Source organism: Acanthaster planci, linkage group LG09 (assembly GCF_054643075.1).
Source record: "Acanthaster planci isolate LZ-2023a linkage group LG09, COTS_SCS, whole genome shotgun sequence".
In the NCBI taxonomy this organism is placed as follows: Eukaryota; Metazoa; Echinodermata; class Asteroidea; order Valvatida; family Acanthasteridae; genus Acanthaster; species Acanthaster planci.
The window spans coordinates 10,143,587-10,159,004 of NC_141785.1; the positions used below are offsets into that span (position 1 = coordinate 10,143,587).

General features: G+C 40.4%; 1 protein-coding gene across 2 annotated transcripts; it reads right to left on the reverse strand.

Annotated features, from left to right (window-relative positions):
* Nucleotides 1-15,372, reverse strand: LOC110980645 (merlin-like). Of its 2 annotated transcripts, XM_022237522.2 has the most exons (16): nt 14,976-15,372; nt 13,877-14,005; nt 11,498-11,704; nt 10,187-10,338; nt 9,879-9,954; nt 9,619-9,753; nt 9,428-9,502; nt 8,979-9,092; nt 8,476-8,598; nt 7,604-7,735; nt 7,152-7,237; nt 6,295-6,400; nt 5,032-5,177; nt 4,045-4,204; nt 3,325-3,392; nt 1-3,187 (listed from the first exon to the last, which is right to left on the reverse strand). In XM_022237522.2, the coding sequence occupies exons 1-15, from the start codon at nt 15,048-15,050 to the stop codon at nt 3,342-3,344; spliced, it is 1,767 nt and encodes a 588-aa protein (XP_022093214.1). In that variant the 5' UTR covers nt 15,051-15,372; the 3' UTR covers nt 1-3,187; nt 3,325-3,341. The 2 variants fall into 2 exon arrangements, with proteins under 2 accessions (XP_022093214.1, XP_022093213.1); XM_022237521.2 differs by having other exon boundaries at nt 1-3,392.
* Nucleotides 15,373-15,418: the final 46 nt, after the last annotated feature.

The window sequence follows — 15,418 nt, forward strand, 5'->3', positions numbered from 1 at the left end:
TTGTATCATAAATATAAATTTAGTTTTTATTACAAACTTTGTCTTATTATTAGTACCATACTAAACAGTTTATGCACTGTCAAAGCAACATTATGTCACTTCAAAAATTGTGGAAAATTACAACAAAAGTAGGTGAAATTCAATTCAAAAGCAATGACAAAGTATTGCTATGAAAATAAATTTAGCTTTTCAACTACTTGCAAATCAAAATGAACATACCAGCATATTCATATGTGAAGTGCATGAATTTTCTACTGACATATATCAAATTTCTTGAAAGTGACAATTGACCTGTTACCGATATTGAATATGACAGCATTTTTCCATTTGAATACTTTCTACGAATAAGGTATTTATACAATTTTAGTTGGCAAGAAAGAAGTTGAAAAATCCAGTGCTTTTTAAGTCACTTCCATGACACTAACTCAACACAATTTACTCAACTCAAATAATTCAAACTACACGTAGATAACAAAATCCAATGGCAATGCTAAATACAAGATGTCAGCTATTACCGTGCATTTAGCATGAGGAACAGCTACTCAGCATTTTACCCCTTTGTACTTTCTTTCACATATTTTCAGTCATATTACCAAAGCACAAAGGCATGCTGAAATGTCGCTACGAGACTGCCAGTTATTGGTAAAGGTACCCATTCTTTATACAACAAACACCATAAACATTCCAACAAAACAATCCAGGCAGTTTCCTTACAACTGGTTTCGTATGTGCAACTTCTTTCTTTAATAAACCTCAACTTTATCTTTTTTTGGGGGGGGGGAGGAATTCCAAGGAAATACTAAAGAGAGATTACCTGGGAAATCCACAAACTGTAATTTCCTTTGAGTAAACGACGTTTGAATCAAATAAAAGAAAGCCAGATATGAGGACAGCAGATGGCTACTGAAAATATGTCCATCATTAGTGCGAAATTGCAATCTCCAACCCTTGCAGTATGAAAAAACCTCTTGAAGCCATCTCTAGTCTGTGTCTAAGGCACATGGTCAGCCATACCAACATCTTTGGCCTAGTTCTCCTACTACATGTATTTATCAATGTTACAGGGTCTATGTGATCCAAGTTTTTTCCTTCAAATGCAACCTTTGTGTTTCATTTAAGCTTATGTTGTTAATTTTTGTTTGGCAATGTTGAATACATTATTGGTGACTTTTTGGTTTTTATTTTAATGCAAATTTTCATATTCTTCAGAAACACTGTGATGTCATTCGAGGAAAAACCCTCAATGTTGCATTGATTTTTGCACAACAAAATGAACAAGAAAATAACTGCTGGAATTTTTACATTATTCTTGAGGCTATAAATTGCCATTTCCTTGGCAACTTCTTGTTTGCACACATGGCATTACGCCAATAAGCTACTGTTTCTCAGTTTTCAATGATCAAATGTCTGGGTTCACATTCAAACAGAAAACCTGTACACTGAGCAGTGCCTTTCCCAAATGGCATCACAGTAGCAGTGCCCTCTGTTGTCTGAATAATATGGTTGTCTTAAACAAATATTTTAAGTGCTCTCTTCAGCCCTAAAGAATATCAGTTTTCAATCACTGAAACAGCGTACCAACTTGCACAAAAAAGTTTGTCTAAGAAAATTTCATCGCCTGGACCCTTAACGCACATACCAGCATGTCTTCATTCAACGACATCCCTACTTGATTTAAAAGAGCATATTTTGCTCTAACAGCTTGGAAAATTTCTGCCAATTTTTTGTAATTAGCTTACGACCTTAAGTCCCAAAATGTTAAGGGTTCAAGGCAACGCTATGAAAATAAATACACAATGCCAGGCTCAAATGCCTTGCAAAATCATGTACATAAATATGGTTTACTACACGTAGTCCATGTACATGTCTTTTTGTAAATAAAACATGAATAAACTGCATAAACTTAGTATAAAGCAACTGCAAGAAGTACTTCCAAACTTATGAGATTGTCTCCGTCTTTTTTGAACATCATTACTTTGGGGAACCTTCAGACCATCAAACAAGTTATATTTGGCAAACATGATTTGAATAATCTTCATTTCCCTAAATTAGATTTTTTATTGCAAACACATGTCAAGGAGAAATAGCCCAGTAGTAAATGCAAACAGGATTTTTTCTTTCAAAAATAAAGATCTTTTCATGTTCAATCTCCGTCCAGTCAGACATTTCCCGAAACCATGGCCTAGAAGGACCACTGACAGGTCTGAAGCCATTTTTTCATTACACTACAATTTTCACCCAGAAAACGGGACCAGGGTTTAATATTACTTTGGGAAGACATACCCATCAACTAAAATTCACATAATAGCAGGAGCAAAGAGAAAACTGGTTTCCTTCTCTTGGCCAGAGTATTGGTAGGCTACATAACTGTGCACGCAAGACTTTGTACTGCACATCAAGCTTGCTTACGTAGACACGAAACACTGGTTCAAAAAAACTTGGTGAATACAATGCCACTGATGGCTAATTCTCTGATGAGTATCCGCCATGGGGGGCATGTGCCTCCCTACAAATTTCCAGTGGGCCCCCCCACTAAAAAAAAGATGAATGGACATTATGGAAGTAGTCATATTTGCACACCAACAAAAAGGGAGATACGTTTCTCAGTCATATAATTCAAACATATTAACAGCTTACTAAAAGCACCTGAATTTTGTGAAAAGCACCAGCAAGAAAATTTACACATTGCTGAAGTCGAACTAGGTACTGGCATGTACAATCTAATTGTAACCTCAGTCCAAGAAGTACTTTGACATGCGTGATTACAGAGCTGAATCCATCACTAACAGCCAATATCACTATTGGCCCTTCAAGGAAAGAAGTTCAACGGTGCACTTTTTTTTAAGATCAATTCCTTTCACGGCTTGAATCCTGCAATTTTCCATTTACAAATGGAGAAGTGCTTGCTTTTTTGGTTCTGGGTTTGTGTGCTACACTCTGCCATTTTCAGCCAGAATCCCTGAAACTCCACCTTATTCCAAACCCAAATCCTCAGCATTTCCACTGCCTCTCTTAGTTCATTCATAGCATCGAGGCATTCTTCCAAGCAAAATCAAAAGAGACTTCCAGTTCTCCACTTGCACAGAATCAATGGAGGTGAAGCATCTTGCTCATGGACAGAGGACTCAAAGGCCTCCAGCAGGATTTCAACCTCAAACCTTTAATTCATGTTGCAAGATCTTGAGACCTAACAAATGAATCAAGGGCGACCTGCTGCAGTAATCATTTCCTCCAGCTCTTTAGCAGTCAGTTTGAATAACTTTTAAGAAAATATGAACCTACAAAACTTTCATAAAATACAATGTATATCTGCATTTGTCAAACCTGTTGGGGACGGCTTCCTAGAGTTCCTCAAAGAATGCCACCCTTGCCTTTGTTGTGCCAGATTTGATCTGTGGTGAAAAAAAAAGGACGGAGATTGATTTTTTAAAGAATATTACAACACAGCGGTGTTGAACAAACACTGCTAGAAGTACTTCACATTTATGAAAAAATAAATTTTCCCCAACTTCCTTTGGTTGCTCAGCTTCTGAGCACAACAAATCCAACTTCAGTACCAATACTCATCTTCCCTGCCACAAAGAACTGGGCAAGTTGACTTACGTGCGGCCAATAAAACTGGCTCCAACTGTCATGTTATATGAAATTCTTCTTTCAAAAAATTGTCATTCTGTATTTCCAAAGAAAATATACCATGTCCTGCGTGGACAAGACATTCTCACTTCTCATTTTAAACCTCCAATCTTTTAGGCCAGTCTTCTTATATCAGGATACTGTTGAATTTCAACCAATGAAAGCATGTGTCTATAAAATAAATGCAGTTTTTAGAACTTGTCTCGTTTTCCATGTTTTAGTGACTTATCAAAACCCTCCTTTTGCTATAACCGTCAAAAACAGTCAAAAATTCCTTCTATCTCTCCCTGTCCATTTATACACAGACACATCATATGTCATTTGACTGATTTTAACTGATAAGACTACTGTATCAAGAATGCATCTTTGCATAGGAGGTTTAAGGAATTTCAAAGACTTTTTTTTACTTACTCTGAAGAGCGTGATGTACTTGGTTTCTCCTCTGTCTATGAGGTCATTGTGGATGCGGTCCAGCTCCGTCTCTTTCTCTTCCACCTTCATCACCTCAATCTCTGACTTGAGCTCGTTCAACTGCAGCTGCAGATGCCTACTCTTCTCCAAATAGTCCACTCTGGGCAAAGACGAGGGGCAGCAAGGAAAGGCCGATTTAGATTTGGAAGGGAAATTTGGAAGGTTCTTTAAAGAAGTCCCAAGGAGAATGAAAGTACAAGTTCTCATTTATCTGTTGCTGGCAAAAATTAAAAAGCAGTTTTGTTGCATCTACAGACTGCCTTGGAAAAAGTATGACAAATATCTGGTTTATTACGGCTGAGTTCGGGCGGCTTGTTCCTGTATGTTCACGAACAGCTCAATTTGTTGTTCGTGGGTCAGCCGCTCGAACGCCGGGAACAAACAACTGGTTATCGCTGGTAGTTAGTGACAAGCAACATGCAAAATGGCGGCATCCATGTACGTTATTCAAGAGTTAATGTTTGGATGGGCTGAATTCATTTCTATATAAACAGGAACATTCATTTCTGTGTTACGGAAAATAATAATGTTAATTTTGCATTGTTTATGGCTTTGGAAGCCATCTCTCTACTCTTTGCAGCTGTTCAAAAATCAAAATCTCACGAGTTTTTCTGTGTGTTCCTGTAAAACCATGATGAGGAGGTGGTGTGTGATCCTGTTCCGTGAACAGTGTTCTTGAGTCATGTTCCCACCGTTCGAGTGCGAGAACAAGAAACCCCTGTCAAGAACAGGCTGCCCGAACTTGACCTTTATTTCAGAGTGTAAAGAACAGTAGCACAGTGCTAGGCATATTACAGGGAATTGTAGGGTGATAAAAGTTGTACTTGTGACCTCAGGCTTTTTAAAGCACTAATCCTGGCTCAAGTGCCCCCCACACTGGGGTTGGGTCAGGTCAAAGAAGGGGACAGCAGATGATGTTAAAACAACCTCTCTTTTTCAATTTCTTTGGAAAGTTTCTCCACGTCGCCATCTGTCATCAGTTCAAAGGAGTGGGTCTCATTGTCCACCCCATTGTCTCCGTCAAGGTGCAACCTCTCCAGCTCTGAACTAGATATGACCTGCGCCGATGACAACTTATGGAAGAAATAAAAAACACAGAAAGAACAAAAGTTGATTCCAAGATTAATGTGATGGCAATAGGCAAGTACTGTAGAGTCCAGTCAAAATACCACCTGCCACAAGGTTTCTATGAGATTGGCCAACAATGCAGTGGGCAGGCCTTTGGTTAACTCGACAGTGAGGTATACTTTTATGTAAAAATAACCCTAGAGTTCTTTATCAGTTGGCAATACAGGTCACCGCCTCTGCCATGTACTAATGTCTTCATCATGCAGATTCAGCATCAGGTGTTGGATCAGTATTTTTTGCCATTTATCAAGGCTTTGAAGGCCTGCCTATTACCTTAATACTGCACAGTGTTTGCGTGTGTAGCAGCAGAATAAAATCAAAACTACTCCAAGTCCACCAAAACCCCATACCTAGCTTTACTGTACAGTGGAACGCCGCCATACCGAACACCGCTATACCGCACGACTGCTGTACCAAACATTTAGCGTGGACCTCGTCTTGTTTGTTATAGCGGCCTTCCACTGTATTTAAAATGGAACCAGCATTGCACAGTCCAGCAGCAACCTGCAGTTTGATTTGGGTTATGTTTTTTACTTGTGTACCATTTGTGTACTGTACACAGTTGAATTTTAAAAAGTTTGGGAACCTCCCTGGCCTATAAATGCCAAAGCAGCACTAAGTGAAATACTTGATTTTGGAGTAACTTGGGTTGAGTTATAGCTATGTAATACTTTCTAGGTTGTCTCATCACAGAACTCTGCAGGAAGACAGTATTTCACGCCAAGTGGGCCTCGACTTCAAAAAGCTGCAGAGCACCAGCCACACCAAACTGTAACATTAATACTGCACAACATTTGGGACAGTACCCTTCTTTTGCTTGGCTAATTGTTTACTTGTAGAGTAATTGGAAGTTGTGAATAAGAAGCCTTTACTACAGTGGCACAACGCTCTTTCACTGGTGGTAATGCGTGCGCTACATGCCTTTTCGTCCAATGAGGAGCTGTTAAAATTGCCAAACATATGCACCCATCAAGCTTAAGAATGCAAATGCGAGTCTGGTGCCACGGCAGCTTTGGCATCTCCTCCGTCTATAAATCCACTAAATCTGCTCTAGTTACTCACGTCCAGTAACGGCAGCTTGGTGACTTGGATGAGTTTCTCCTTGGCACTCTTCTCTGCCTCTCTGGCTCGAACAAGCTGCTCCTTTAATCTCTCTGCTTCTATAGCCCTAGAGAAACAACAAAAAATATTAAACCTTCAATCACATGCTTTATATATTGGGGCATGACGATTCCATCCACAATGTGAGGAAACACATTTACAAGTTTAGGTGCTAAAGGACTTTTCAAGGGGTCAACACTGATTAGCCGAGCTGCATTCCTGTGGCAAGTTAAACAATTCCCAACAAAAAGCATGGGTCATATTTTACTTTCACTGTCCAGTACCAACTAAAGAAATGTTGACGGGGATTGGATGAATCTTAAATTCTTCCAAATTTGTGATTCCAGAAACAGGTTTTAAAAAACCCTTAAGTGTTTGAGACAATAATTGAATAAGTAAAGTTGGAATGTTGAGCCAAATAATACTGTAGTGTGTTTTCGGGCTCAAAAGGGCAGACAATAATAACGTGACAAGGACACAAAATATATCAGCTTCTTGGTTGAAGTATGCGCTGCTGTTTATCAACAATGGACAAAAATGAAGGTTTTTGACCTCAGAAGCTGGGGGTTCTCGCCAATAGCACCGTGCATGTCCACTCGCTCCTAGATATGTACGGCAACTGCCAGCATGTGTGGCACGCCAATTTCCCGCTAGCACGCGCTGGCCTTGCTGACCCCAACCTCCGCAACATTGTATATCAATTAACACATCATCCTAAAAACTCTACAATATGCTCATTTCTTGTTAGATCAAGACAAATCGCACAAAAGTTAGGTAAGGATTCAGCAAAGTAAAGAAAACAGTGACAGTATGTCTACCTTCTGTCGGACTCCTCAACTAATCTCGATGCAAACATTTCGGCATCACGTTTTTTAATCTCCATCACTCTTCTTTCTTCTTCTGTCTGCAGATGAGGCAAACAAACAGCGTATGAGAATATTTTCAGCAAAATTCGTACTTTCTTTCCTTATAGTAGCCAGTGTTGTGTACCCAACTTGGCCATAAGGACAACTGACCAAAGCTTTCTATGTGGCGCACTCTGACTGGGGACAAAAGGTCACTTGGCTGTTATTTTATTAAAATCTACAAAATGCTTCTTTTCCCAGTCTTGACCCAATGGATGTCAAATTAGGTTGTTTACGTCAGTAGACCAGGCATCAAATGAGGTGTTCACAGAATTTGGCCAGTGGTCACTTTATGCTCGCTAGTGGTCATTTTCTTCGAAAACACAAAACGCTTGTCCCACAGTCTTCAAAACCTTCAACGTTACCTTGATAGCCTGGAGCCTGATGCGTTGTATCTCAGTCTCAGCTTGGTTAGCCTTCTGGGCCAGCAACATGGCTTCTTCCTCAGCAACCTGTGCTTTCTCAGCAAGAAGTTCTGCTGTCTCCTCCGACCTCATCTGAAAAATAACAAATTTACGTGACCTGTAAGTATTAATCTCATTCAGAAACATAAATCTTTGGTTTGTTTTGTACTCATAATTTCACCTACCCTATCGAAGACGTCATTACAGGAGCGAGAATGCTTCCATAATAGTGGAGGTAATTGTTGTCAGACTAATTCACCCATGTTGCACAGTAGTCAATTTGGGTAGTTTTTCTTTCTTTTTTTTTCTTTTCTCAAAAGCATGTAAGAAATTCCTTTTCTAACCCTGGCAGTGACCACTGATAATCAACCTGGGCCCACTTTCATGGGGCTGCTTACCACAGAATTCTGCGCATATGATTTCCATCTGCGCTAACCACACTAGCTTATTTTTCGCTTGCGGTAAGCAGCGCCATGAAATTGGGCCCAGAACAGTGATACAGTAAGTTCAACTGACAGTGCCCTGTTCTGCTCATAAGGAAATATGTCCAAGTGACTATCCAGGGCAATTTACTGAAATGAGTAGATAATCAAACGCTGTGGCTGTATCTTTCAATTCATGTGAATCGTATCTCATTTTTCACATTGAGCGAGTGAAAAAATCCCTGGTCATAGCATAAAGTTCACCTTCACATCCCCCAAATTTGCGGCAGTCAATGGGTGGACTACCAAAGCACTGCTGGGGTTTAACTCTTTTGCCGGGGTGAGGTAGGCATGGGGAAAAACAGAGGTTGACTCACAAGAGACTGAGTAACAAACACAACGGCATCTCACCAGGGCATCATGGGCAAGTCTTGCCTCATCCCTGAAGTGCACCAGCTGTTTCTCCATGTCCTCCTTGTCCCGCTCTGCTTGCTCTCTCAATTCCCTCTCCCTCATCAATTTGTGTCTCTCAATCTAAGCCAATCACAATGACAAACGCTTTATCACAGAGAAATCCTTTCATAAACTTACTGATTCATAGCTTCCTGTGGTTGATCAAATCCTTTAGGAATAATTGCTTTGAGAGAAAACCCTATCCAACAATTTCCAGTTGCCGTTCAAAATGCCACACCCATTTTCATTTGTAGAAACAGAACTCGGATACTGAGAAAATGTAAACTCTTCCCAAACTGACAAACCCAGACATACTGCACGCATTTTACTAAGATATTTGCTGAACACTTTTTTCTGCTTTGCAGGTCAACAATTTGGGCTGAGGTGGTATTCCTAAAGTATGTTCCAAGCATGCTGAGTTTTGTGGCATTCCCGACTGAATGAAAAGATGGATCAGTTACATGTCTCTTGGCTTTCTCCTCCTTGGCCTGTGCTTTCATCTGCTGCACCTCCATGGTGTCCATCCGCCGTCGCTGCATGAACAGCTCATGGTTCCCCACACACAGATCCAGTATCTAATCACCAAAATATCACAAGTGATACATCAAGCAAACCAGGAAGAAACTTACTAACTGTGATTCAAATAGACTGTGCCTCTGTGAGCAGTCAAGAAAAATCATCAGCTGCTGGCTTTTGCTAAATTATGATTTTCCCCTTTTGGCTTAGTGACATGTCTACGGAATAAAACGCACTGCACAAATTTTTTGATGTTTTTCTACTTGTGCAGTTCCGAGCCAAAACATTTGTACATTTGTAATTTGGTATGATGCTTACGCACACCTGACGTCGGTCCCCTTTCCAAGTCTTATCAAGTGTTCTGCAACTTTTGAAACAAGGCAAGTAAACTCACCAATTTATTGAGTCTAAGCCGAGGAGAAATAAAACAGAAGTCGGGCGATTTCTTCTCAATGGGCTTTATTGTGAACTGCAAGAGAAAAGGTATCAAATTATGAGCTGTGAAATATGTCAAGAAGTTCTTCGTTAAAGTTCTGAATGTACGTGCTTCAACTACGTGTTCTTGAACAGTGCACCATTTCTTACCTTCTTGTCTTTGTAGGACACATTTCTTATCTCGCTCCAGGGGAATGATATCTTAGGGCTCAGCTTGTTGTCTATCTCGTACACATTCAGCCCCATGGCATCTACACCCAGATACAAGTTGGTTCCCTTTTCATTCTAAACGAGAAAATAGTTTTCAAAACTACTTATTTAAAACAAAGTTCAGAGCAAATTTCAGATGGAAGTATTACACTTCATATCTGCACCAATTTCAATGAGGTTAAGATAAAATATCAACTTGCCTTAATCTCAAAATAGTTGACCCCGTACATTTCTAGATCTTGTGCAATTTTCAGATATTCTATCTCCGCTTCATCTCTGTCAAAACAAAAGCAGAAACAAGTAAAAAAAAGTACCGGTAAGAACATTGGAAGAATGATATTTCATACGCAACAAACGAAGCTATTTTTGCTTTAGTTGAATACAATATACTTTTTATCCCTATTCCCACCCCTGTGCATCAAAGTCACCCTCAAAGTCACAATAGCCTCATTCACAAGTTTATTAATTACTACTATCACCGGTTTCCTTGTTTTGCTCCTGTATTTACCTCATGAGTCCTTGGTGCTCGGCATACCATGCAGTAATTCTCTCCTCCCACATTTCAGCTGTCATATCAAACTGTTCTACCACTCGCTGTGGCAGGAGTTCTTCGTTGGCTAGAAATCCTGGCTGGTGTACGTTCTGCTCGTAGTCACCATACTGCATTGAACACAAAACAAGACAGTGGCATTGCTCTACTGTAAGCTTAATTCAATGATAAATTCTACCATCCTTTCAGACACTGAGCCAAATGACAAAATTTGGTTGTTTCTTGGTTTCTGTGAATGTGAGTAAACAGAAATGTGTTTCATGCAGATTCACCTCAATCAAGTTTCTCCAGTAACTATGAGGAAATCAAATTATCTCGTCAAATTTGAGAGAGCTATGAACCTGCCTTAAATTGATTAAGACTACATGTATTGTACGAGTTGGAGTGCATTCAAAAACAGAGGTTCCTTTAGAAGTGAACATGTGTGCCAGAGAGGTCAACTGGTGTGGCCTGGCCGCCCAGTGTTGAGGGAAAATTTCAACTGTTGGGAAATTCACGACCAAGCTATTATTTGTCCCCATAATAACTGTTTGACATGTGTGTGGTCCCTACAACTGCAGTGGCAGTATGTGTGGTCTTGTGTAACAAATGTAACTTGCATCTGTGTGAAACCTGTACACGAAATTGCCATTTTAAACCTAGCTTTTCAAATAACTGTAGTGATGGATCATATGATGCCCCATTGCCAAATCTATTCATATACACTCATGTTCAATTTTTGCATGCAAAAGCTTTCAATTTCACAAACCCCTCAAATCACCAAGTAATGAAGGCGTCTGACCGGAATCCCACCCAGGAGAAGAATTTACTGTGGCATAAATCTGAAAACCTGACTATAAAAATCTATGCAAAGTTTAACATCAATCTGTTCATGCATGTCGATGACACAGGACTCTTAGCACATCAGTCTGCATACCACGCTCCCTGAAACTCGATCACTCTAGACTATTACTGTAGCGAATTAAAGCTGTAAAACCATTGCTCCTTTTCATGAGTCAATTAAACTGACATTTATAACTTAACAGGACAAAATACTACTAAGGCTCAAACTAGTCTATGCTGTGAAGCCATTTTTTCGATGTGTTGAACACTGCCTACATACTGTGGAGGTTACTGCCATTACAGTGACGTTATGAATTCTTATACTTACATTTAAGGCAACTACATGTTTGCCTAAATAAAGGAAAACACACCATGTTTCATGTATTGGTGTTTAAGATATGACAGTAATTTTGATGAACCTGGTTTTCATTTCCAAACAAATCTAACCTTAGCTTGCACAGCATACGAAGCTAGGAGTACGGAAGCCTCTGGCGGACAATAAATCTCCTCGTTCAGGATCTGCTGCTTGACCTGCAGGAAGAAGAGGTGCTGGGTGATCTCTTGGATGAGCTCCTCGCTGACCTCTTCTGGGTAGAACTTGGCAGCAAAGAGGAAGGGCATGGGGGAAGTCTTGGGCACACCCTGCTCCTGGACCTGTGGGTGGGATGACAATGGGGGAGTGACTCAACAGCGTCATGTGTGTGTCAGCCTTCATTTTACAGCCTTTGATCACAAATTTCACTTTTGAAGTTCGCATATTAAAAGAAGTTGACGGAAGTGCAAAAATTTCCATGCTAAATTTGCTTGGGCTGTGACAAGTACCAAAATACGCAATACCTGACCAAGAATGAAGTGTACGTGATTTGTTTTTCACCAGGTCTTACTACCCAGAATTTGTCCTGGAAAATTCCCTAAACCTTTCTGAGGAGAAAGCACACTGCACAAGCACTCTGATTAGAAATTGAAAGACTGTTTTTGAGTCTGCTGTTTTTTCTTTCAAAACACTCTAAGATTCATTTAACTTCACAGGTAGTAACCAGCAACATAATGTCAGGCACTTTGCAGGGGAATTAAACCAAGGAAAAAGCGAACACGTTTCCAGTTTCACTAGTAATCACAGATCTGGGAACACCAGACCTTAAGTCAAATGTGTACCCATGAATGCACAACCCTTGAAGTCAGTTTTCAATATTTACATGTAAGTTAACCCTCCTTAAGCTGTAACAGTCAAAAATAGTCCAAACTTCCTTCCACTTCCCCTGTACAGTACATAGACATATCACGTCATTTGACTAATTTTAACTGATAGGACAACTGTGTTGAGAATGCATCTTTGCAAGGGAAGGTTTTAATGGAGTACTCAATTTTACTATTCCGTAATGGCTTTTTCCCAGTCAGCTGAGCTATTTAACCACTCCCTACATTGAACTTTAAGCCGGGTTATTGGTTCTGTGAGCTCAAACGTTCACCAGCAGAAGACACAACAAAGTGCAGTGCAGTAACACTATGTCATGATAGCGATAGAATTTGATCTCTCACAAGGTCAAATTTCAACATGCGCAATTTTAAGATAAAATGTTTTTAACTGGCAATGATCACTTTTCCCCAAAACAGCCTGAAAGAGTAAGTCCAAATATGTATATGCAAGCATGCACCACACTCTGGTCTGTTTTCCACATTAACTGTTCCTTAAACTTACACGTATGCTAATTAACCCCTTGACAACGGGAGTTTCTTTCCGAAAGCCGACTCCAAGAATTCCAGCCTCGCTTGGCCACGAAGGCCACCTGCCAAACCGCAAATTCTAGGTTTGTGGCCCTGCGTGCTCTGCACGCTGTGAATTACACAGTGAAAAGGCTGATTGTTTAGTGGCATGCGGCTCTACTCACGCTTCCACATTCCCATTGCCTCTTTTCAAAGTGGGGATTATTGTGAAGCTGGTGATTATGATGCAAATTCGGTCTTTTCATTTCTCGGCTACACACAAAGGCCAATCACCATATATACAAGAGCCAGGGCCTGCCTTCTTTCACTGTGTTCGCTCGAGCGTGGGCCGAGAATAATGGCTGAAAAGCGGGCTGAGGATCTCAATTTTTACAGCAGCTCTAGCCGCGCGAAGGGGTTAACTGCCAAAGCCGAGTCATTTCTGCTGCACTTCACAGTTCAATCAAAAAGCATGGGAAAATAGACCTCTATTCATGTATGCCAATTCATATCATTCACTGGCATTCAAATCATGTCTTCAGTACTACAAATAATCATATCAAGTTCAAGTGCAATTCCAAGATTTAACAAGCCAGTTTTCAAGTGCCTTTTCTTCCAGCTGCATGCGCATGTATTGTTTTCTGACCAGACCTAACCTTTGGTCCAAGATCCTTCAAAATCTAAAAGACTGGTTGGAGGGAATTTTACAGGATTGAGGAAGATTCATCTTGGCCACTATTTCAGATGTTTTTGTTTTCTCTGGCCTTATTTCTCTTCTAAATCCTGGTCTACTAAACCCTTACTGTCCTCCCAAATCCTCTGATCAGTGGTTTTGAAGAATTGAGGCTGTACCGCAAAAACGTGCAGCTGACTGTGTCATGCATAAATTCAAGCCTAGATTATGCTCCACATCATCTGCACTAGTCCACGATATCATTCAGTCACTGAGGAACTGAGGATGTAAGACCGAGGCTGTACCTTGAGGTGACTGGAGGTTTTTGAAGGACACAGGATGCACCCCAGCTATAAGGGCAGGGGCAGTTAGGAATAATGAATAAAATCTTGAGATATTTTTCCACTTTTTTGGGGGGGGGAGTATTTGAGTCTTTTTTTGCCACTTACTTTCTTGTCCATCTTCAGCCAGCTAATGTAGCCTTTGTGATCAATGAATCTGAGCCCAAAGTACCAAGTCTCTCGCAGGCCAATCGTCCTGCACACCATGTCAAAGAGCTGTCTCCCTGTGGCTTTCCACTGTCCAGTCAAAGGAAGATAAATTCAGCCAAATCAATATAAATGTTGCTCTTGTAGCACAGCAATTCTCTTTCCATTTTTGTCGAACAATTAAAGGGCCTATGACATGAATTTTTCTTGAGCAAATATTTTGTGCAACTCTCCACTCCTCTTTACAGCGTGAAAACTACTCAAAATATTGTTGGGTTAATCTTAATGAAGATGCATTATTTTAACATTTAAAATTCTCCATGCTTTTCCAAATGATTGAGGGCACTATAGTTTTACTGTGATTTGATGATTTCAGGAAGACACTGATAATTCATGGTAGGGTCACTGTTCAGATTGTGAAACAATACTGTACTCGGTCATGGATTCTGGAGTGAAGCAACAATGAATCGCCAAAGAAGGGAAATTTAAGACAGCGAAACAGGGGTGTTAGTGGCTACTTAGAGACGACCTTCAAATTGCTCATAAAAATTTAAAATGACATTAGAAATGTAACTGAAAAGGACACATTTTCAAAGGGGGAGGTGGGTCTTTCTTTTAAAGAGAACCTATTTTTGACTCTTGTGACTCTTCTGCTGGTTCTTTTGTTCTTAAACTTTTTAAGGAGATTTTCAAAATACATGTAGGCTATGCATAAAACACTAACAGGTTTCAAACTTGCAGTATGTTGGAAATAATAGTCAATCAAAACACTTTGCAAATTTTACCCCACACTGCCCCAGAAGTCTCAAAAACAAACATAACCAGGCAAGTAACTTGAAGCAGCAGGAGAGACTGCTTTTTTACCAAGCCTCATGTGGCACAAACACCTTTGGATAAATGGGACTTCAGACTTAGAGAGTTTCGGCTTATTTCCTATGTAAACTTAAACAAGCACCTACTCATTCTATCCCTGCGGCCTTCTTTTAGCACCTCCATGGTTCTAGAGAGGGAGAACCATGACGACAATGACTAAATGACAGTAAATAATCACAGAACTCACGTCTATGCCGAACTCAAGCTCAGCATCCATGGTAGTCACGCGGACGGTGAACGTCTTCGGATTTCTTCGAAGCATGTTGGTGATGACCGTGCGGCTGGCGGTGCTTCCGCCGCACGCAGAGCAGCCAACACGGTAGCAAATTTACTTCCTTGTCCGCTCTCGTTAGCTCAAAAAAGAACAGCGTCTGCAAAATTTTTTGGTTAAAACCGTTCTTAGATACTAACAAACAGTCATATTAAGGGGTAACATCGCGGCTGAAGTCAACATGTACTTTCAAGGTTGGGAGGAATTGTGCAAAGCATCCCAAACAGTGAGTAATTTGGCAAAAATGCGTTTTGTCTGGGCCTACCCGCCCGCTGGGAGCTGTGGCGTTGCGAGTGCATTATTACATTCGTATATCGTTGGGAGTCCGAGTTTAGACTCACACCACAGATCAATGACAT